General features: G+C 42.5%; 1 protein-coding gene across 1 annotated transcript; it reads right to left on the reverse strand.

The window, feature by feature from the left end:
• Positions 1-251: 251 nt before the first annotated feature.
• Positions 252-22,614, reverse strand: ATP6V1B2 (ATPase H+ transporting V1 subunit B2). The gene is made up of 14 exons (XM_006203264.4): positions 22,428-22,614; positions 16,105-16,160; positions 11,812-11,910; positions 10,497-10,590; positions 10,294-10,371; positions 9,672-9,811; positions 9,234-9,335; positions 8,792-8,889; positions 8,030-8,153; positions 6,300-6,450; positions 4,584-4,666; positions 3,272-3,376; positions 2,298-2,427; positions 252-525 (listed from the first exon to the last, which is right to left on the reverse strand). Exons 1-14 carry the CDS (start codon positions 22,561-22,563, stop codon positions 386-388), a joined length of 1,536 nt encoding a protein of 511 aa, XP_006203326.3. The 5' UTR covers positions 22,564-22,614; the 3' UTR covers positions 252-385.
• Positions 22,615-24,731: the final 2,117 nt, after the last annotated feature.

Consider the following 24,731-nt stretch of genomic DNA (forward strand, 5'->3'; position numbering starts at 1 on the left):
GGAGCATCGTAACTCGGACAGCGATCTCCTCGAGGGGGTGGGGAGGGGAGGTCTGAGGGACCCGGATAACGAGGACCCCGGGCAGCTAGCTAACTACACCGCTATATACAACAAATACACACGTCCGTGAGCACCCCTCACCCCCAGCCCTCAGCCGCTGTAAACTAAGCACTGAAGATCCAGGTTTTCTGAACAGGGGATATTTTAAAGTCTGTTAGCAGTTTAAAACATTGCAACACTGGCACGATATGTTACCTCGTCTTCGTTTTTAATTACAGGGTAACACAGTGAAGTCCAGCGCAGAGGTGGGGAAGGAGGGGTGTGCAGAAGGAACCGAGAGCACAGAACCAGCACTTCACAGGCGCGCTGAGCCGGGCGGCAGCGGCTAGTGCTTGGCGGAGTCTCGCGGGTAGAACTCGCTCAGCGTGCTCTGCGGGATCCTCTTCAGCATCTCTTTGGGGAAGATTCGGAGCAGCTGCCAGCCGATGTCCAGGGTCTCATAGACAGTGCGGTTTTCGTAAGGACCTTACAAAAGATTGAGACTGGATGAATGAAGGCCACCTCCCTCCAGTTTATCAGTGTTGCTCACAGCTTGCCCTGTCATGGGACTAGCACTGTGAGCACACAGCATGAATGAGAAGAGACACGGAGCTGTTAGGTCTCCCGGGGCTGGACGCTACTGAACGTGGAAACCAGGGCAGACAGTGAGAGAGAGACAGAGGGGCAGTGGGAGCGTATGGAGCTCTTTTGACAACCGGGGAGGCTCTCAACACATTCCACTGAGCAATGCAAACGAGACCCAGGCGGAGCTCTGTCCGGAGTGCTCCCGGGAACAGAGGACGCCCTGCAGGGGGCCAGGCGGACGCCTGAGGCTCTAAACGCCAATCAAGCACCTGAATAGGTCGGCAGCTTTCAAAGGTGTCACTGTTATTATTTTTAATAGTAGAATCATCCTTATCCTGCAAATAATTCTCGTTTTTTAACTAAGAAATCAGACTGGCTGAAGTCTTCAGTTCTTTTCTTTTCTCTACCAGAGTAATTTTTATCTTTTGAAGGTATTCGGTTCTGCAAAAAAAAGTTTTTTAAGAAAATCCACGAATCATATATTTTGGGGGTTTTAATGTTAATTTCAAAAATGTCCTACATAATTAAAAAGTGCACAAATCCTAAGAGTGCAGCTTGATGCGTTATTCCACAATAAATACATCTTCTCTAAGTACCATGGAGGTAAAAAAAATACTTTACCAGCCTTAGCAGGGGTGGCAGGACAGAGAGCAATCAGAGCAGCATGAAAGTGCGGCATACGCGATGTAATAAAAACCATGGTAAACTCCTTCATGGAGCGACAATCAGTGAAATTAACACTAAATTACTCGGCAATGGAACAGAGAGCCGGGGCGGCTGGGGAAAGGCCAGCAGCTTCCTCATCGCCCAGGAACTTGCAACCCCCCCAGCCCCCCCAGAGTTACTGAGCCAGAACCTGCATTTCAGCGAGATCCCCAGGTGATTGAAAAGCGCACTGAATTCTGAGCATCCCTGGCCCGAGCTAACGGTGATGGGAATGAAAACAGGACAGGGTAAGACGTTTTAAAGGAGAACAATGCGAAGCAGCAAACATGCGATGGCCGGAGAGCATGGGAGGAAGGTTAGGAATCACACCCAGCTCCCACAGGCAGGCGACCCAGGACCACAGCCAGGCCAGGGGCAGGCATGGAGAGGGGACTGCTGAGCAACTGGTCAGCCCGGGAAGCCCTTCGGTGCGCACCGCTGAGCCTCAGGGGTGGTGGCAGATACACAGGTGCCCCAGCTGGAGGTGTGGGAGGAGAGCTTCAGAACGAGGATAAAGGCTCACAGGTAGCAAGTTAGTCAACAGCAGGGGGAAAGGCACAGCCAGGGACAGGAAAGGCCCAGAAGGAACAGGCAGCTCAGCCTTCAGGAACAGGAGCAACTAAGCAGCAGGAAGAAGGCAACACGGAGGAAGAGAAGAGCCCCGGCCCCCGGGCCGGAGGGCGGCGCTGCGGGATGGCCGAGGGGAGGCAGAGGGGGCATGGAGGCAGCAGAGCAGGAGGCCGCTTGTAAGGAAGGGGAAGAACAGGACGGGAGCGGAAAGACAGCACGTGGGGCTGAAGGCAGAGGGAAGCAGCCGGAGGGCTAAGCACGAAGACACGCAGGAGGCTGGAGAACCTCTGCTCCCCTCAGAAGGAAGCCCACGCAGAGCGCAAGCCTCGGGCCAGGAAGGAGGCCCGCGCAGCGCACACCCCACGGCGCTGCCCGTGCTCACGGGGCCGGGCGCTTACCCTGAGCGATGAAGTTCCTCTCAAACTTCTGCAGGAACTCCAGGTACAGGAGGTCATCCGAGGTGAGGGCTTCTTCCCCGACCACGGCCTTCATGGCCTGCACGTCCTTGCCGATGGCGTAGCACGCGTACTGGGGAGAGCAGAAGCCTCCGTGAGCAGAGGGCGGGCTTCGCGCGCGCTGACGGTGACCGGACTGCCGAAGTGCCCTGCTGTGGCCGCCTTCAGAGGACGTCACACAATGCCACGTGTTTCCAGACACAATTCCCGTATGGCGCGTACGCGAGTGCCAGAAGGACTTCCGCGCACAGCAGCCTCACTCGGAAAGGAGTCCTCAGGCACGCGATGCACAAGCACTGCTGACACTGCAGACAGCGCGCTCCCTCAGCGTCAGGGCCTATCTGGTTCAGAGCGTTTGAAACTCACGGCTCACACCGTGAGAGAAACTCATCTCTAAATTCTATTCAAGAAGCATATTTGTGATAGGCCGGCAGGTCGATCGCTCCTACTTCAAGATCAAGTGTACTTTCCTTTAATTGTGCCTAGGGTACGACCTCAGGGCTACAGAAACCAAGGGTTCCCTAGACTAGATAAAACCGTGCCCCTTAGTATTCTGGTGGCCACCTTGTATGTCAAACAGAAAATAAGTTAGGCTATCCCTTCAGAATATACTTCCAGAAATACTCTGTAATTACAATTAAGGTTGCTAATAAAAACTTGTAACGGCCTCATGCCTTGGTTTGTTATTTAAAAACGACCTTACATAGCATCGGACGTAGTTCATTCATCCTTATGAAGACTGCTTGGCTCTAATGAATGTCCTGTATTCCACTATTCTATGTTATATTCTATATCCCAATATTCTTTATTAAAATTCCACTTCGACGGGAGAGAGACAAGCAGTGTAAGACAGCAGGGAGAATGAGCCAAGGAAGCACTGAGGGCTTGAAACACCAGCCCTGAGAGAACCTACGTACCAGCTGGTTCGACACATCAGCGTGATCCTTCCTGGTCATGCCTTCACCAATCGCAGACTTCATTAACCGCGACAACGAGGGCAGCACGTTGATGGGCGGGTAGATCTTGGGTAGAACGGGAAGGGGGAGATACTACAGTCAGGTACAAAACCCAGCCCTTCCTGGTAATAAAGGAGAATTCTGAAACTCGTGACCATTGCTCAGAATGCATAAAACCACCGCACATGTTTCCTGTGTAAGTGTGAGTGTCTCCCTGGGAAGACGAGGACGCTTAGGAAATATGTCATGGCTTGAGATTTCGAGAATCAAATCCAAAAATCAAAATCTACAAAACAGTACCAGATTAAATTAAAAAACTGAATTTTCAGTATCTGCCTACACTATCAAATCTAAATGGTCTTCTAAACTCTGAATCATAAAATCACACACAAAAAATTCACAATTCCACCTAAAAGCTGGTATTAGAAGCTGGCATCTGTGGTGGAACCAATCAAAAATCTGGTTTTGATTATTCAGCCGTAGAAAAGAATGAAACCTTGCCATTTGCAACAATATGGATAGACCGTGAGGGCACTAGGCTAACTGAAGGAAGTCAGACAGAAAAAGATAAATACTGTGTAATTTCACGTACATGGATTCTAAAAAAAACAAAAAAAAGTCGAGCTCATGGATGCAGAACAGACTGGTGGTTGCGTAAGGCAGGGGATGAGGGGTGGGCAAGATGGGTGAGGGGCTCAAGGTACAAACTTCCAGTTATAAACGAGTAAGCATGGGGATGCAGTGTTCAGCTCGGTGACTATTTAACACTCCATGTTTGAAGGTGGCTGGAAGAGGAGACCTTCAAAGTTCTCACCACAAGAAAGAAAAACGCTCTGTAACTCTGGGGAGATGAACGGGAGCTGCACTGACTGTGGCGACCATTTTGCAACAGACACAAACACACCTCCAGCTCATATAATGTTATGCCGGTCACACCTCAATTAAAAAAAATTTTAAAGTAAAAAGAATGTTTTCATATTAACAAGACTGGTAGATCACACCGCCGTGGAGCAGAAGACCCCTCAGAAGTTCTCAGACAAGTGGCCCTGTTTTAGGACATAATAAGGAAAGCGGCAATTTAATTCCTGGTCCTGCCACACTCACCCACACCAGGATTTTGGTGTTGCGTAAGGGACACTTTAACATACACATTAGAAACAATTCGAGTTGATATTTTCTCCAGAGAACAATTCCCAAGAGCAAAGTCAAAATCACTAAAACGTAGCTGAAAGACGGATCTGTAGGCTTGCAGTGTCGCTCAGACGTCAGATACCTGTCTGTTGTGCAGCTGTCTGTCCACGTAGATCTGCCCCTCTGTGATGTATCCAGTCAGGTCAGGGATGGGGTGAGTGATATCTACCGGGGGAGACAGCCCATGTCAGTTACAGTGTCCGTCAGCACGAACAAACCCACAGGCAGCCACTCTGCATCACTTAAAACAGCGCTAGATAAAAAAGTACCTTTCTGTGATGATGGGAAAGTTCTTTACGTTCTCCAACATGGTAGCCACCAGTCAAATGTGGCTGTTAAATACATGAAGCGTGGCTAATGTGACTGAAACCCTTTATGTCAAACTTTATTCAATCTCAATAAACTTTAGAGCTTAAACAGCCAAGCGTGGCTAGAGGTTACTGCACTGGACAGTCTACCTGGCTGCAGCAGAGTCAGACGTGCTGACAGAAGTTACACTAGCTGCACTCATGAAAAGCACTGTTTCTCCCAGTTCTGTGATCTCTCCCAATTCCATTTTAAACATAAAAGTGCCCCTGCAGAGACTTGCCAATGTGATGCATACTGAGTGCGATCTCAGACGGTCATACAACATTTCAATATGGAAAATACAGAGGCTGGGCCAACCAGTAAAGCGACACTGCGCAGGCAGCACTGAACAAGTCTGTGAAATTACGTAAAGCGACTGTGTAGCTACTTCCTCGGCACAAAGCACTGTCACGTCAGAGGCAGTGTTCAGACCGCCTGGGCTCTAAAGCTGCCACATCTAACTGTGACAGATCACTTCACCTCCCTGCGCCTCACATGGGAGCATCCACCCCAAAGTCGCTGTGAAGATCAAGTGAGTCAGTACTGTTTCTGAAAATATTTTGTAAAAGAGCTTTTAAAAAACTAACGAATTCACCTACAAAGCAGAAACAGACTCACAGACACAGTAAATAATCCTACTGGGGGGCGAGTGGGTGGGGATAAGTCTGGGTGTTTGAGATTTGCAAATGTTAATCAATATACATAAAAATAGATTAAAAACAAACTTCTGTATAGCACAGGAAACTGTATTCAATAACTTACAATAGTCTTTAATGAAGAATATGAAAATGAGCATCTGTGTGTATATGCATGACTGGGAGATTACCCTGTACACCAGAAATCAACACACTGTAACTTCAATAAAAACAAACAAACTGAGGCAAGGATGGAAAGACGTGCGGGCAACGGGAATGGCGAAAGCCTCACTGGGAGCCGCTGGGCATACCCGCAGGCAGGCACCACACCGTACGCTTTGATACACATGGTAAAATGACCTAATTTTTGCCAAGCCACTGGCGATCATTCCGTCTCTGGAGTCTTGTGGCATTCACTACCTGTGCTCTTCATCTGGCACTGAAGCAACCTTAAATTACCGGCGCACATACATAAAAAATACCTGACTAGAAGCAGTAACTTACGTTAAGTAGAGCCCATCAATTATTTAAAAATTCCTTATATCCATACCAGTGTCCTACAAACAGCAGACACTAAATACTGGTCATAAACGAAAATAAAAAATTAAAATTACGAGAAAAATTTTCTATAAAGTAATAATAATTATGGGTAGTTTTGAAATGAAGAATTTTACGTAGGCATAAATCCCTAGGTAAGGTAAACTCATGGAGGATAAACTCTCAAAAGAATTTCAACTTAAAAAGATAATGGTCTTCTTAGAATCAAAGTCCTTACAAGGATTAGTTCTTCCATAATCCAAAGACCCAAAACTTACCATCGTTAGGCATGGTGAGAATAGGAATTTGAGTAATTGAGCCATTTCTACCTTCCACTCGACCAGCACGTTCATACAGAGTGGCTAAATCTGTATACATGTAACCTGGGAAACCACGTCGACCGGGAACCTCCTCCCTGGCGGCTGAAACCTGGCAGTAAACCAAGGAGGATTGCGTCACATGCCAGAGAACGAGAACTCAAGCTTGCTTAGGACACATCTGTGCCGAATTACAAGCTTGGAAATAGCATCTTGTTCATTTCAAACACCGTCTCTGAGAGATGATTTAGAAAAATCTAGCAACACAAATTCAGATTATCCTGTAACAAAAATGTTGACAACTGGGGACTAGAAGCTTTCTCGCTAAAACCATACTGCCATAACATAGATCTTCAAACAGCCTGCTGGAAGAAAACCTGCTTGCAATTTGTAAGTCAGAGCTAGTCCATTTTAAAACTAACAGAAAACACTTAGTTGACAAGATTCATTTCACACTACGGATCTAGCCAGATTTACATAAACTAACCCTGGAAAGATCAAAAGGGAAGGAAATGTATCAGAAAGTGTTTGATGCACTTTACATACGTTATTTCATTTAATCTTCACAACGACCCTACGAGGAAGTTACATTATTAACCCCAGTTCCCAGTTGGAATCAAGGGCCAAATAAAGTCTCCTTAGATCACTGCACAAAATAAAAATAGTAATAAATGATCTCTTAGAGACGTGCACACTAGGATACAGACACACATATTAATCCACAACCACCGAGAACCCTAATGCATGAAGCCCGACCCTGCACCTCCAAGAGCGCACTCCCGCAGTGCGACAGAAAGCATGGTCTGCAGACCAGCTTTTATCAGTGTGTGAGGAGACAACGCAGAAAGCAAGGTAAACATATAGAAACTTCAGTGGCAATCTGACAGAATAACTATGTCTGATGAATCTAATAATAATAATAATAATAATAATAATAATAATAATAGGAGGCTTAAAATTGTGTATCTCTTTAAAATTTTCACTTTTCTAACACTTATTTTTACTGCATTTTGGAAAAGGGATAGTGATGGACGGGGGGCAGTGAAAAAGCACTGTAGCAGAGTGAGATGCAGTGATGGATATCTTAGGGAGTTTTTAGAAGCCAGATATTTATACAGCATGTTTTTTCAGAAGTCTTTCTCCCTTTTTTTACACACTTAAAAGAGCAACTCACTCAAAATTTCAGTAACTTGCATGAGAAAAACACCCCATAGTCCTGGATGGGAATTGCGAGAATCTTCATGCTGTTTCTAAAAAAAAACACTGAATTTTCTGAAGGAAAAAAAGTTCTGAAGAGGGTTCTGCCAGAGTACAGTCTTTTTGTAAATAAATAAAGATTTACATCATTAAAAATGAAATTCTTGGAAAGGGCTAAAAATTGACAGTCTGCACAGAGAGAGGACTTCCTGGGAGAGTAACTGACGTAACAGCTGGCATCCTTCACTCTTAGAATCAAGTCGTAACCAGTGGAGACAGTGACAGTACGGTAAGTAGGCTAATGGTTTAAATCTCCTCCTCTAATCATTTCAACTGGGTTGACAGAAATTGTATTTTCTTTTCTGATTAATTAAGGTATTCTACTAATATAAGAGCAATGAATTTAAAAAAAACCATGATTTAAAAAAGTGAAAACTTGCAAAGGGACAAGATAACCCTGAAAATTAATTCATTTTAACTGAGAAAAAAATTACCTCTCGAAGTGCTTCAGCGTAAGAACTCATGTCTGTTAGGATAACCAATACATGTTTCTCACATTGATAGGCCAGGAACTCGGCCGTGGTTAGAGCCAAGCGGGGAGTGATAATTCGCTCAATACTGAAATGAAACATCAAGTCCTCTGTCACTCAAACAAAAAGGCCAAAAACAAAAGAGAACGATTCTGGAAATAACAGGACAGTCTCACAGCCTCCCTTTTAAAGTTTTACATAAACTGAGAAGGGCTGGGCAATGATTACTTTACAAGTTTTTAAGAAAGGCAGAGTTATCTTATGTATTTACACAGTAAGAATTACTTGTTGTTATAGTTAAACTGATTATCTTATAAATGCCCCATAATTTCTCAGAACTATACAGTTTTCAAAACTGAGACAGAGAGAGGAGGAGAAAGGGAGGCAAGAAACAGGGATCAGGTTTGGCAGGCAGAAGACCACTGACTGAGCATGGACTGGGAGCTGGGTAGTTTACACTATTATCTCATTTAGTACGTGCAACAACCCTGCGAGACAAGTATTATTTACGGCACTTTAGGAAAGAAGAAACTAAGCTTCAGAGCCTACGTGACTTGCCCAAAACCCAGTAACTTGCAGGAAGCAGGGCTGGCACTTAAACTCGGTTACCTCCTTCCCAGCCCACGCTGCTTCCACCGCAACGCTGTCACTACGCCTAGTCTGAGGTGCCGTTCGTGACCAGAAGCCCGCGTGAACCGAGGGAAACGGCTCTACTTGTTCACTTACGTTGGGTCATTAGCCAAATTCAAGAAGAGGCACACATTGTCCATTGAGCCATTTTCTTCAAAGTCGGATTTGAAGAAGCGGGCGGTTTCCATGTTTACCTAAAAGGCAACGACTTCGTCAGTCCTGGGAAGAGAAAAACTCTCAATATTTACTTCTGATGCAGGCCAAGCTTTAGATTTGCACTCTTCCTTCTTCTACGGTTCCCAGTACCCAAGAAGTGTTTGCAAAAGCCAACAGAGTGAACTGTCTGCTTTGGGCACAAAGAGAATGACTCTTGCATTCCAGTCAAATGCTGAATATTCATCCCTAGCTTGCCCGAAGAACCAAGCTGCATCTTCTCTACGCAGAGGTAAATTCAGTGACATGTATGTGTACTTTTCTACACTGTTCTAACAACAGGTGATTTCACAGTTCACACTAAAACAGAAAACGTTTTACTTACACCCATAGCAGCAAACACGATCGCAAAATTTTCCTCACTGTAGTCCACTACATCTTTAGATTTTTTTACCAAACCAGCCTGGCGACAGATTTGAGCTGCAATCTGATGAGGAATACAGAAGAAATTAGTTGAAATCTCAACTAACATTTCCACAACAAAATACCTTTTACCCTAAACTTTTGGGAAATGTAATCATAAATGAAATGGGATGTCTTAAAGGGCTTTACCCAACAAAAACACTTGGTTATTTTCGCAAAGATTCATAAGAGTAAGCAAGAAGCCAGATATGCGAGGATAAAAATTCAATGTAATTGGAATATATGAACAATAACATTGGGTATTTACTTTGAAAACCCTTTATTTGGTTTCTCACTAACAGCGAAGCATTTGGAAATTCTGCCTTCTTACATTTCATACCAAACAGACCCTAGTCCTCACCTCATTGTGCGGTAAGCCAGCAGCCGAGAAGATAGGAATTTTCTGCCCCCGAGCAATGCTGTTCATGCCATCTATGGCCGAAATGCCGGTCTGAATCATCTCCTCTGGGTAGATCCGACACTGAGGATTGATTGGCTGGCCTAATGCATTTCCAAAAGGGAAAATTTTAATATGTCTGTACATTAAGACTACAACCATATAAAGTATTTCTTTCTACTCTTAAAAAACCAGTTATTTTTGAAATCTGAAACTGTATTTTCTTCCATTAATTTTTTATAGTAGTAAAGTGAAATGTAAGGTATAGCAAGTAAGAATAAAATCCTAACTTCAAAGCCATCACGGCTTTACTATTTACCTTTCAGGTACAAACTAGTGATATCTTACGATATCTTAAGGTATTTTACATAAAATTTTAAGATGATCTCTAGGTAAAAATAAATGTATTAAATAACAGACAAATTATTAATGAACAAATTAATGAACAAATTAATTAAGTGCTTTAATTATGGAGTATGCTGTCATCTACTTGAAGTATCACAAAAATCGCTCTTCATCTGGCAAAGGTCTAAGACAGACAGATGCTGCTTGCCCCAAACACCAAAATCCATTTGCTTGCCCCTACCCATGATGTCAAGGAAGTCCTCCGCCAGCACAACAGGACCTCTGTCGATGGGTTTTCCTGATCCATTGAATACTCGGCCTGTCAAACAGTAACACCACAGAGTGGACAATGACTCAAATATTTTCAGTTTTTAAAAGACTTCATGGAAATACGTCAAAAAGGAAACAGATCTCTGCGCATAGTGAATAATAATATCCATTTACCAAGCATATCCTCAGACACCGGTGTTCGGAGAATATCCCCAGTAAACTCACAGGACGTTTTCTTGGCATCTATGCCTGAGGTCCCTTCAAATACCTGTCAAGAAAGTACAGTGAACAGAAGGGTGCAAGAAACTTAGATCATAAGCACTTAAAGTTTATCTGTCTGTTAAACAGCCCTTATAAAGTAAAATACACAAATGTATACCATTTTTAACCACCACGAATGAAAGTGGTGAATGAGGAACCAAGTTCAACCTCTTAACCAGAGCCAGGCCTGCAGGCCAAATCCATCAAGCACGCTAAGATCATTTTTTACATTTTCAAAGAGTTCTTTAAAAAAAAAAAGAAAGAAGGAAAATAAAGCATAAGAACACGTATCAGAGACCTTAGGTAACCCTACGAAGCCTAAACAACTTAGTATCTGGCCCGTTACAGAAATTTTGCTGAATTTTTTGAAAAAACTGGCATTTGCAATAATCAGTAACATTAAAAACTAGGAATTCTCGGAGACAATTTAAAGAAACAAACTCAGATCTTGTTTTGGTTTCATCCCATAACCTGTGAACTCTGCTTTTCATCTTGCTCCTTCGATGTTATCGTCTGTTTCATTTTATCCATTAAAAAGAAAAAAGCCATTTTACCAGTGGAGCTATTGGGCTAGAATGGATATAGGTGGCTGACATTTGGCAAGAAAACATGCAGAAATAATTTTCTTCCCTTCGGCCAGTAATCAATCTCTAGAGACACAGAGGCTCCCTGGCTCATGATGGTGTGAAACTAACACGCACGGGGGAGAAACCGTACTTGGAATTTTGAATGCTGACCGCTTCCTGGGCTAGCGCCACGCGGTATGACACTCTCTGTGATGCTGGTGGCAGCAGGGCCGCAGCTCCCAGTCAGCCACGACATCACGGGCGGGAACAATGACACACCTACAACCATTCTGTGCCCAGACCGCCACTCTGTTTCTCACTTGCAGTGCAGCACAGTATACAGCACAGTAAGTCACATGAGAGATTCAACACTTTATTATAAAACAGGCCCTGGGTTAGATGATTTCACACCACTGTATGCTAGCGTAATTGTTCTGCGCACCTTCAATGTAAGCTAAGCTGTAACGTTCGGCAGGTTCAGTCTGCTAAATGCACTTTCAACCTATGATGGATTAATTACAACATGACCCCACCTGTAAATCGAGAAAGATCTGTATATAGTTAGTTACGTGATAATGACTAGAAAAAACTATCGGTGCTTCTTCCGTGGTTTTGTGATCAGAAAATAGTTCAGCTGCCCAGGTTCTGAAAGTGGTGCTTACCTGAACCACTGCTTTGGAACCACTAACTTCCAGAACCTGCCCACTTCTCTTTGTGCCATCAGGCAGTGTCAAGTGCACAATCTCAGAATATCTGGGAAACTAAACAGGAAAAAGGAAAGGCCCGTTAACCGACATCCTAAAAGCGCATCAGAATACTCCATCTGCTCTACCTACATCACAGCACCACGCCTGTGCAATCCCTCCTCCTCCCACCCCCAACACACAGGCACATGCCAAGGGTTCAGACTGTCCTCAGGTAGGTTAGGTCCTTAAAACACTCATCGCTGGCACATACACTGACAAACACAGCATAAGGTACATACAGAGAGAAGGCTCTTAAGTCAATGAAAACCCAGCAATTTAATTTTTTCCCTCTGTGTATATGTTCTTAAGTTTTGAGACTATAGAAAGATACAAAACTGACAAGAAACCATGTTCCCACTACTCAGAAATGATGTCTGCTTCTGGGCTGTGTAATCACCTTGGGAGGACAGGAATAAAAGGCAACTAAATAGTAAAAAATTGCTGTTGTAATAAATAATGCTAACATTCCCATCTCAATCTGATTCTCCTAACAGATATGTATTCCTCTGACCCGTTTTTAATATTTTAAATGGCATGTTTCCAAAAATACATTGTAGTGTTTTATTTACCTAAATAGCAACATATAGACGTACCATCCTACACCTTGGTTTTCTTCCCCCGACCTGACCTCATGTTCTGGATCTGTCATGGTAATATTTCCCTTCCTTTATTAATACAGTCTTTTGAAAGATGCATCACTGTTTTATGTGATGTGAAGGACAACGTCTGTCAGCGCATCTGTGATGCAACACTGACTCTACGACACTTGATTTTGGAAACACTAATGTGAATAAATGGGAGTTTTAGGAGTAATGTTGGCATAGACATAGCTAAAATAAAATCAAGTAACGCTACATTTTACTTAGGTGCTCTTCCACCACTGGTGTTCAAGGCTGTTCCAGATTCACACTGTTGCGAACAAGCTGCAGTGAACATTCTCACGTGTGGCTCCTCACACAGGTGGACCCCAGCTTCCCTGAGGTACCTGGTCATCTAGCGGTGGGCTCTAGGGTGTGCTCGTTCTCTGCAAAATTACTCTGCAAAGGAACTGTCACTTTACAGTCTCCCTAATAGTACAGAAAAGCCTCATTTCCCTACATCTTTGCCAACCTTATATTATTAAACTTTAATTTCTGCCATTTTGATACAGTAAAAAATAGTATCTTTCAATCTGCATTTTCCTGATTCTACCAATATTGAGCATCTTCTCATGTTTCCTCACAATTAGACTTTATTTCCTATAATTGGCTTATTAATATTTTTTCCCTCACTTTTCAACTGGGTCTGCTTTTTCTTATTTTTACATAAGTTTCATAGACTGAGTATTAATCCTTTTGAAAATTCATCTGCTCCTCCATTTCTTGTCTTTTGTTTATGACATCTTATCAGAAAGAATTTTTGTAATTTTTGTAATTTTTATTTTCCTTTATGATTTATGTTTTTTATGCCTTGTGTAGGACAACCTTCCAATCTGAAGTCATAAAAATGGCCTTCTATATTGTCTTCTAGGTTTTCCACGTTTTATTTTTTTCACATAGGAAGACAAATGTCCCAATAATATTTACTGTGCAGCAAAAAATGTCCCCCACTGACCTGCTAATGTAGCCTTTATCATTTACCAAGTCAAATTCTCAGGTGTAAGCAGAACTGGTTTCAAGAATCTTAATTTTGCTCCACTGAAGTATCTGCTTATTACAAGACCAAATCTTTACTCTTAACTGTTCTACCTCTAACTTCTTTTGCTTCCTGGGGAGAATCAACATCTTTCCTGTTCTGAGCCTTTTCATTCATGAACACGGACTCTCTTCTTACTCTGTCTTCTTTTACGTTCTTCGAGAAAGTTCTACAGTTTTCTATAGAAAGTTACCAACTGTAACGACTTCCGGCATTTTATACGTCACTGATAAAGGGGTGTTATTTGTATGTAGACTGACCCTTGGACCCAGCAGCACTGCTTTACGGCATCGTTTCTAACAGTTTGTCCACCAAATGGCTTGTGTTTTCCGCTTAGTTCATCACGTTGCCAAGAAATGGTGAGAGCTGTGCCTTCTCCTTTTTAATCTCTTTATGCCCCAATTTCTTTTCCCCACAGCACTGGTTAGGGTCCAAGCACAAAGTGTGATAGCGGTGCTGACAGCAGGCACCCTCATCTTGTTCTGATTTAAATGGGAATGTTTCCAGTTGCTCCTTAAGTGTGCTGTTTGCTGTAGGATACGATGGGTATGCTTTAAGAGGTTTTAAAAGTTTGTTCTATTCCTTATTTCAAAGACGTTCTTTTATTTTTTTTAAGATTTTTTTCCTGTATTTATTGAGAAGAGCATAAACTTCTTCCAGTTTAATAATCTATGAATGACCTAAACTATTTTGACATTTTCTAATTTCAAATCATCTTTGTATTACAGGAATAAATTCTACTTGGTCATAATTCTGTTGAGTTTCTAATATATTTTTTGCTAATATCCAACACACGAGTACATTTTATGAAGGATTTTGGAATCGGTGCTTCTAAGTGAGAACTGCTCCCCTGTTCCTTTCCTGCTACGACCCTTTGTCTGGTTTGAGAATCTCAGGTGTGCCACCTTCACAAACTGGCGGACAGCAGTCTCCATCTCCTTCTATTCTGTATAACATTATCTGTTCCGTGATCTTATGTGTATGTTTTAAGTTAAAAACAAAAGCCAAAAACTAAAACCAAAAAAAAAAAAAAAATCACTCAATCTGGCAGTAGAAAGCCATTCTTACAACTACATAAAACTTTATTTACCAGTTTTTCCTCAGCTGGAACTGTACTCAAAGCATTCAATAAAACTTTTTCCTGTTTTCTTAGTCCTCCCTGTTACTGATTTTCACAGCATCCTGCACTCACCCGCACAGCACTTATGAATTAGACATTTATGTGTTTGTAGTGTATATTTTGGTGTTGAGCTCAATGCTTATCATAGCAGAAACATGAATAATTTTAACTGTTTTTCAAATATGTATTTATCAATATAAAAGTTTCATATTTTAAAAATATCAGCCAAAAATTGTATCTAATAAAGAGTATATAAAAAAGAAAAACAGAACAAAGAAATAAACAAAGCTTCCCATAGTTTCCTTGAAAAATAAAGATGTACACTCAGTCCTTTCACAAAACATTAACAGGCGCCTGCCTAGACCTGTGCAACTGAAGTGGTATATGCTGAGGCTCTGAATCAAACTGCAGACTAGTATGAAGCCGTAGCCAGGGGTAAGCTGTATCCTTCACGTGGAGAACAATTTGTATAGGTACCCTGTCACGCACAAAAATACCATCTCAGTGATAAAGCTGAAGACACAATGTGCTCTGCCCTTTCTTTTAAGAAACTTTATTTCCTGCTTCCAGAGGGGCCACATGCCAAATGTACTTCCATCATTACTTCTCTCAACAAATTGTTAACTGTGCACCTTTCCTCCTGATCTACCCTCAACAGCCACCGATGCAGAACTGCTGTCCTAGAGAGCACATTATATGAACTATTTCCTCTGAAGATACTCTGATCACAGAGCTCAGGCAGGAGGCTTCACCCAGGGAACTCAATTACAGAGTGTGTTCTATGCCTCTTTCTCTAAGGTAACACTAATGGCATTTATAATTCTTACATACAGGTGTGGCTAAAAAAGCAGCATGTAACTAAAGAGTTGCGACAAACTGAGTAAGTAAAAATGATTCTTTGCTTTATGGTTTTAGTCACTGTTGAGATAATCTGTTGCTTATTCATGACTTGAATACCAGTATCAGGCCCTCACAGATAAAAGTAACATTGCTTATTCACTCAAAGACCACGAAATTTAATAGAGAAGACAAAACAAACAGTTGTAACACAAGGCAGCCTCTGACAAGAGCCACACACCACAGGAATTTTACAAATTCCTACAAGTCATTAAGCACATTCATAAATATTATTGTTGTTTTCCTAATAAACCTATGAGGAAGGATTAAAAAACAAACAAATTTTACATTTAATTTTGCAGGTGAGGGACTCAAGGCTAAAAGAGAATCCGCAGCAGATCCAGTACTGGAATCCAGTCTTCTAGCCTTTAAAATTCTTGTCTCCTATGCAGTACTGACACTGGGACCAAGAAATGGCTTAAAAATCGTAACAAAAAATTTAGAGTGTACTAAACAGTACTTAACACCATGCTTTTAAAACTTCATAAATGGTTAGACAGTAACGATCGTGGTATTACCTTAACATGATCTAAGATTACCAGTGGGCCGTTGACTCCTGACACTGTCCTGTACGCTGGAAAGGAACACAGGAGAGTCAGCTCCAGTCACACAGAACCACGGCCTCGGTCGTCTCGGGGTCGCAACAAGCCTCTCTCCGCTTCGCCACGCCTATTATTGTATGGAGCACTCAAACAGTTACGGATTTTCCACTGAATTTACAAAATACGCCTGTGTCTGTACAACTTTTCATAATCCCCCTTTATCCAAACCAAAATATTTTGGATCTTCACTATAAATCACATTGTTTCAAGAACCCAGGATACAAAAGCAAAGGCACAGGGGGCGAGCTCCCACAGGAGCGCACAGTTAACAGGCAGCAGGGGGAGTAAGGGCTCTAACAGGTGTGCAGAGTCTGGGAGCACCAGGAGAACCTGTGGCAGCTCTGACTGCGAAAAGAAAAGGCTTTCTAGAAAAGGGAGCACTTCACAAAGCAGACGGGAGGGGAAAGGAACCCTTTCAGGAGTGACAAAACTGACAGAGGAAACCTGGAGAATGCAGTCTGATAAGACAAAAAGCCCTGAGTAAACTGATGTATGGCATCACTTACATGTGGACTCTAAGGAAAGAACCAGAAGACAGAAAAGAACGTATTTACAAAACAGAAACAGATCACAGACGTAGAAAACAAACTTACCGGGGCGGAGGGGTGGGGGTGGGGGAAGGGGTGGGAAGGGATACATCGGGAGTTCAAGATTTGCAGATACTACTACATATAAAATAGATTAACAAGTTTCTACTGCAGAGCACAGGGAACTATAATCAGTATCTTGCAGTAATCTATGGTGAAAAATACGAAAAGAAGTATGTGTATATGGATGACCGAAACATTATGCTGTACACCAGCAATGGACACAACACTGTAAACTGATTATACTTCATTAAAAAATAAACAAAAATTTTAAAAGATAAGCATCCTTTTTAAAAGTCAGATGTAACCGTCAGCATGAAGACTTAATCTTCTACTGCAAACTATGCCCTAGCAACAAACTGCCCAAATCCATCGTTCGAGAAAGGAGGTAGCTATCCTTGAACCGTATCACACCTGCATACGTGCCAAGTGGGATCAGTGGTTATAGGGTATAAATCTGAACACTCAGGAAAGCAATTCTAACAATATCAGAATTAGCTAAATTTCATAATCAGAAAAGCTGGGGAAAAAATGAAATAAATGCTTACAAAGGCCTAAAATAATTTATAAGAAGCTGTCAACCAATTGGGAATTTCTCACTTGTTTGATTTCTTATGAGGCCCTGGATAGAAATTTCTGGCATGAACACAGACTCCCAAGAATGAAGGAACCATTTAATAACCAGTCTGTCCACTTAAAAGGGCTCAGCATTTAAAAACACAATTCCTTTAGCCAGGAAGCACGTGCCCTGGTAGAAACACCGGGACACACAGAGCAGGCAAGCACTATCAGGAGCCCTCGTCTTTCATATTCAGGCTGCTTAAATCCTGACACCAAATATTTGCTTGAATGCATTTGTAGTTGTAACGATCTCAACAGAAGACCCTAAATGACTCTTTTGTTTTTTAACCTTAGATAAAAGGCAAGTCACAAATTCAAAAAGTTAAATTACTTACAGGGATGGTAACGTAAAAGAATTAATCATCCCTCAGGATTATCTGAAAGACCTTCGGTGTCATATTTTCTGCTACTTTTATGATAATCCTCCCCACTGTTTTAAAATAATCTAATACTCTTAAAAATAACCCCTACCCCAAAACAATTTTTTATTGTTTTTATTTTAAAAGGATTTAAACACTATTTTTCAATGACTTCATAAAACTGCTATGAGGATATGCAAAGTGAGCTCGTTAGAAACGTTTTCTTAGAACCCAGTTTTTAAAACGACAGAAACACAGACCTTTTCAGAATCTTTACCTAAACAGTTGGAAACGGCAGGAGGGAGTGGGCCACTGGGAGTGGGAGAATCTAGTTTTGTTTACAGACAACTCTGTTTTGAATAAAATGTAGCATCAGTAAAATGCTTCAGGTTCTGAAATTCTCTTTACTTTCTGAACAAGATTTGCATCTCCTTTGAACTTCTCACCTCCATGACAACGATGCTTCGGAATCTCATGTTTAAATTCAAGCTCATTCAGAATTATGAAGTTTTGCCAGTCATGAGGCAAACGCATGACCAGGAAACAGAAACACCAGTCACTGCTTTTCTTGGAAGCAGTGACTCAAGCTGACTTCTAACTATGGAAGATAAGATCCTACTTCATCAAAAGCAGTCTTGAAATCTGCAACAATGCATACAGGTTTCAAAAAAAAAAAACCCAATAAGCAACCATGTGGAATTAATCGATTAACACCAATACCACCAATACATATTTAATTTTACTTGTCAAGAATTTTTTAAATCTCCCTAACAGGTCTATGAGTTAACTAATATTATTCTAAGTTTTATAAGAGAAAAATGATTCTCAGAATTTAAGTAACCTGCCAAAGGATCTGAACTTATACAGAGTGGCTCCAGTCACTTTTCTTTAACTGTGTGCTGCAGCTCAAATTCTAAACCTGAACTGTCATTTTTTGTGTTCTGGGACACAATCTTTCTCCAATGGAGGGCAGTCCCTGGAAGAGTTAAAGCAGAGAAGCGAGAATCTAATGGAGATGCTTCAGCAGTTCTCTCTCCTGGAAAGCATGAAAAGCATGAGATCACTCCAGATACAAATCACAGGTTAAGCAACATGCTTGGTTTAAATTAAACTGGGCTACAAGTAAGTGTTATAATCCAGACTAAACAAAAGGTACTACCAAACTGAAGTGCTTTATACTTCACAGAGCATCTTCAGATAGGCTCCCTCACTGCAGCTTCACAAAACAGTGGCAGGTAGGCAAGGCTGATGGACCCACCCCAGCTGTTTCTTCCTCCCCTCACCTACGATTCTAAGGCTGGCTCTCTATGACCGGTGGTCTCCAGTATAATTAAAAAATATGGAGATGACACAGTTCCTAAGCAACAAGTAGTAGAAGACACTTTATACACAAACTACAGCTCTTTCCCACAATAACAAAAGTATTTGGGGGAAGGGGAGGGCAACACGCAGAGAAAATAACACCAAACACCACCTTTTATCTCTCAATAGTATCTACCCAGCTTTCCTCACCATTACTATTAACAGCCCAAAGCAGAGACACCAGTTTAGGTTACAGCTGCCAAAGACATCAAGCTGCTCTTCAAAGAATCAAAACCCATTCCCCAGTTACATAAATATGTACCAGTTCACCAATTATATAAATATATCTATGTTTAGAAATAGTAACAATCACTTTTGCCTTGAAAATTCCAAATGAACAGGAACTTGGGTCTGAGGGGCAATCAGAACTCTGACAACACGCAGGCACATGTTTACACTTTTTACAACCAAGAAGTCCCACCTCTGATCCTGAACTGTCAAGCAGGCGATAAACATTTACAGAGTAACAATTAAAACCCCAAATCTACAAAGGTTTTAAGAAGCACATACTCTGTCAGATGACATCTCCTTCCTCCACAAGCTGTAAGGCTGTTCAACAGGACTAACACTACTTAATGATTGTGAAATTTTCAAAGAGAAATTTGACAATCATTGCATAACGATAGTTTGGTAGCCTACACCTTATTAGCAAAACAAAAACCGGAGCAATCATCTCCTATTGTGCAAGAAAAGTAGAGACCCACGCCTTGAGTGGTGGGCAAGGAGGGAAAGGTTCTAGAATAAGGCAGGCCTAGACTCCTTTGACTTGTCACTAGGCTGGCCAGCTCTGCTTTGAAAGAAGCGTAAGATCAGCTGATCTAGGATCTCAGGAACAAGGGAGTTTATCTAATTCAAACACTGTCACATCCAAGAGCTCTCCGTGTATTATTTAACTCTGCACAAAGTTTAAAAGGAAATCAAGTTTTCTTTCCTTGGACTAGAAATTTAACTAATGTGCTCAAGATCACTTGAAGCCTGCGTATCTCATTTTCCATTTCTTGTTAACAGCCCCCAATTCTGAAATCAAAAAAAAAAAAAAAAAACCAGGATGAATCTGTACAGCGGAACTGCCAATATTACTCCATTCCTTGGTTCAAAAAGCACACATTAATAACAGTAACTTTTCACCTATGATGGTATCATCAATCTTTAATTAGAAAAATTAAGAGGTTAAACAATATTGATTCAGAAGAAATTCAAACTTTTAACTAGAATCAAGAATATGGCTTTATGCTGTAAATGAGAAATTGATACACTGTAACTGACTACATCAATTAAAAATCAATCTCTCTGCTGGGGGTGAAAAAAAAAAAGGATGTGGCAATTTGGGAAAAAAGATGACATTCAAATGCAGTCAGCCGTTAGCTTAAGTATATCATTTGCGCTTCTTGGAATAACCCAGGCAGAGAAGGGAAACAGCCCACATACCCCAACTCCCTACTCTGGTTCCATCCACAATTAGAATCCACATGCTAGACTATTAGAGCCAGGGGTTTAAATTAAAGTTATACAACAATTATAAAACACAGTGCTTCCATGTGTCAACTGTACTAGGCATACAGAAAGGATTCTTCAACTCTGAAGGTTCAGTTTTAAGCTCTGTGTTGCAACAGTTTTGTAGGGAAGGATCTCATCTGCAGAAGTTTTTCAGTCACTGGCTAACCACACACAGAACCTTGAGAAATCACATTCATCTCCCTTAAGGGTTTACAAGCTTGATCACGGAGCACTCTTTCAACTATCTTATTATTTCAGTCCATGCTCTCTGAATTGCGACTGAGTGAGTAATTATATGGAAAAATGACTACTGCCCCTTGTAATCTTTTCCTAGAAGCACCATTAATGTCCATCTGCTCTAACCAAAGAACAGCAGAGCATACAAATGCAATTTATGACAGTATTTGTAATTGTTATAAATTTCTAACAATTTATTGTCAACGTCTATAACATATTACTTATTGCCAACGTCTATATAAGCATGCAACATCTGTCAATTTCTTGAAACACTTCAGCTCGCATAAACTTCCAACAGGCATTCTAATGTAATAATTCCCAGTACAAAAAGCACATCTCTGCAAACCACTGACTCAAGTCTTTTCCTCCTTCCTCACACTGCAGTGCTGTCACATGACCCAGTGACAGCTCAGGATGGGATTAGTCAGGCAGGAGAGCTCCCAGGCTGAAACCCTTCATCTGAAATTCTTTTTAACCAACGAGCCACCCACAAACAGACACTCCGGCAATTAACCCGTGCAAACAGTCTCACCACCTGGGAAAACATCAAGCGCTTTCCTGACTCTTAAAGAGTCTGTGCCCAGGCCTCATCCCAGCTCCTAAGGAAAAGACGAAGAGGTCTGATGCTACACAACTGCACTGTTCAGTAATCAGGAACCACTGCTTTCCGAAATGCTGAGCAGTCCACCTCAGACTGGTTTACTGACGTCTTTTTACAACCACAACACTTAAACATGCCTATGTATATGTTTTGCATGTATGCCGTATGATACGGGCAACGCTGCTGGGCTTCCTCGAAACAGCCTTGCACTCAACAAAGTTAATGGCAGAGAAAGGTCCAGCAAGAATTAAGAAACCTGGACTTTCCCTGCTCTGCCAAAATTAGGTATGCGTTTCTAAAGCCTGGCAAGCCCCGTCCCTCCCCAAACCTCGGGCTTCCCACTGTAAAGTGAGAGGGTTAGACTAGACGACCTGCAGGGTACTTTTCAGCTCTAGCTGTCTCTGATATCTAGGTGTCCTCCTGCGGAGCAGCCTCTCCGCCGAACAACATCTCCCTCTGGCTGCGGGCCTGACCTCCATCCACGCAAGGCCTGACCACGTCAGCGACGGCACTACACCGACTCCCCCCGCAGGAGCTCAAGGCTTGCCCTGAGGTCCCCACTCGAGGGGTGGGGAATGGCGAGGGGCGTTCCCTCGACCCCTACAGGTCCAAAAGAGGCCAGGAGAAGATGAGGCTCGGAGGGGCACGCAGCGGCCTTCCCGGAGGGCCAGGAAGCGAGCGCCTGAGCATGCTCCAACCCCGGCAAGCTGGGGAGGGCGGGGCGCCGGCCAGGAGCCCACCAACCCAGGGGAAGCCGCCCGGGGGGTGCGCTCGCCCTCGGCCCACCTCTGTCGCGGAAACTGAGACACACGAGAACCTCCTACTAGAGACAGGCCTGGGGGTCGGGGCGCGGGGATGCGAGAGGAAAGCAACCCCCCTCCTCACCCCACCCGCCCCGCCGGCTCAGCAGGTGAGTGGGAGCAAGGGGCTGGGCTAAGGGCACAGACAGGGCGCGTCCTGCTCCCTGGTACTCACTGAGACGAGGCTGGGAGAGGTAGTTCCGGCTAACCGCCAGCGCCTGCTCTCGAGACCCCACCCCCGGCCCGCTGGTGGGCACGGGCAGCTCCGGCGCGGCCCCGTTCACGACCCCGCGCATCGCCCGCAGCGCCATCTTGTCTCCTCCGTCCCGACTGGCCCCGCAGCCGCGCCGCGCAGGCGCAGATATAGCCGGGGCGGCCCGCGCCCCGCTCCGCCCATGCGCGCTGCGGAGCCCCCGCCCCCTCGGCTGCGCCCCGCCCGCGGCCTCGTGACTTGGGCTCCGCGCGGGCGGGGCGAAACCCGCGCGGACCGGGCGGGGAGCTGACCAGCGTGCTGGGAGGAGGGCGCCGGGCCAGGGAGAGGGGCCCGGGGCTCGGAGAAAGGCCAAACCGACGGGAGAAGGAGAAGAAGGGGGGGAAAGGGACGCAGACGAAGGGAGGGAGGGGGAAGGAAGGCAGCTACGTACAAGAGAAAGTCACCTGATGTCCATTTTATAACGGCGTTTCATGGCATTGAATGAAGAGAGCTCAAACTCTAAGAACACACTTGAAAAAACAGAATTTAAACCCTCTTCCAGTGAATGTTAACATAGGGCACTATGTGCCTTCATTTCTCACTTTATTGGCTTCCTTTCCAATGCTTTCACTCATATGTCCATTCAAAAATCGTATCTTGGACTGTTTTAGGGTGCTGACAGCGGCGTGAAGGACAGAGTGGAATGAATTTGAAAACTATTTAAGAGAGAGAATTAATGCACGAATGACTAGCTGGCTGTGGAAAGTGACAGTCCAGGTTTGGAGCCTGAGTAATTGGTTGATTATGGCGCTGTTTGCTGGATAAAAAACAAGAGAAGGAAGTGAGGAACTTTGCTGGTGGTGAAGGAGGTAAAGAGAAAAGCTAATTGTCTGGAGGAGCTGTTAAGTTTCCTGTGGAATATTCAGAATGAGATTTCTATTGGACTGTATAGGTAGATATCCCGGGAGAAGAGACCTGGGCTAAACCAAAATCAAGATTTATAATTTACCACCATGTTGGTAATGTGAAAGTAAAAAGATAAGCGAGAGAGTGTGTGTATTGTGGAAGACACTAAAGATTGGCTTTTCAGAGATCACCAGGATTAAGGGGTGTACAAAGGAAGAGTATCCTGTAATCAAACTTGGAATGCTATTAGAGGTGGGGAGAACCCAGAGCACATGTCCTAGGAGCAAAAAGAGAAGAGAAGAATCTTAAGGAGAGATTGTTGTATTGTTAATACCAAAAACTGAAGAAAAGGCAATAGGAATACTACAAGTATACATTGTATTTGGCCATTAGAAAACCATTGTGATATAATAGGGAGGTAGATGCTGAATGGAGAGCAATAAACTTTTTTACATGGGTGAAAACTGTAGGGGTTGAGCTGTATATGATAGTGTTATATTACAAATGAAGTGATCATCATTTAGTTATTTAAAGTCTATTTTAGAGGCATCTCATTTCCATGCCCTTTGGTATGAACACCTATAGCCATTTTGAACCAAACCACTGAAGCAAGTACTCCTTAATTCTGAGTAAGACTGAGCATGAATTAATATGTCTTATACTTACCAAAAAAAGAAAGACAAAACTGTGAGACACTATTTTGTTTTAATTCATGGGACTGACGACAATTTGTAACTGATGTTCAAACTCGTCAAAGAGTATAAGAAAACAAGAATTTTTATATTTTATTGCTAAAAGAATAATTGGTATCTAGAAGAGCAATTCGATGGTGTCATATTGAGATATTTTATTCCTAGGAACTTGCTTTATCCTCAGGAAAATTATATATACATATGACAAATATTTTCAATTATATATGATATATTAGTATCACATATTATATATTATTCTATATAACATGTATATGATCTATATTAATCTATATACATGTAAATATACAGAGATATTTATTGAAACCTTTTTGAAATAGCAAAACTGTAGAAATAACCTAAATTAAATGCCCATTCATAAGGCCTATCTAGTCAAATGTATTCCTTAGCCTTTGACAAATTAGTATGGTCTTCAGTGTTGAAATTTTAAAAATTCTCCAAGATAAATTGTTTTTTTAAAGCAATTGCAAAATGGTATGTAGAGTAGATTTATTTGTATACATTTTAAGTATACATGTATATGAATATGAGAGACATTGTTTTGAGTTAATAAGCTTTCTTTGTGGTCTCAATCCTTTAATGTGTATTTGCATTGATCTTTTTCAAGTACAGTGTATGACAGCTTTCTTTTGTATAAAAATTACAAATGTGGTCCTCTCATGCTAATTTT

The sequence above is a fragment of the Vicugna pacos genome, chromosome 31 (assembly GCF_048564905.1).
Source record: "Vicugna pacos chromosome 31, VicPac4, whole genome shotgun sequence".
Taxonomy (NCBI): domain Eukaryota; kingdom Metazoa; phylum Chordata; class Mammalia; order Artiodactyla; family Camelidae; genus Vicugna; species Vicugna pacos.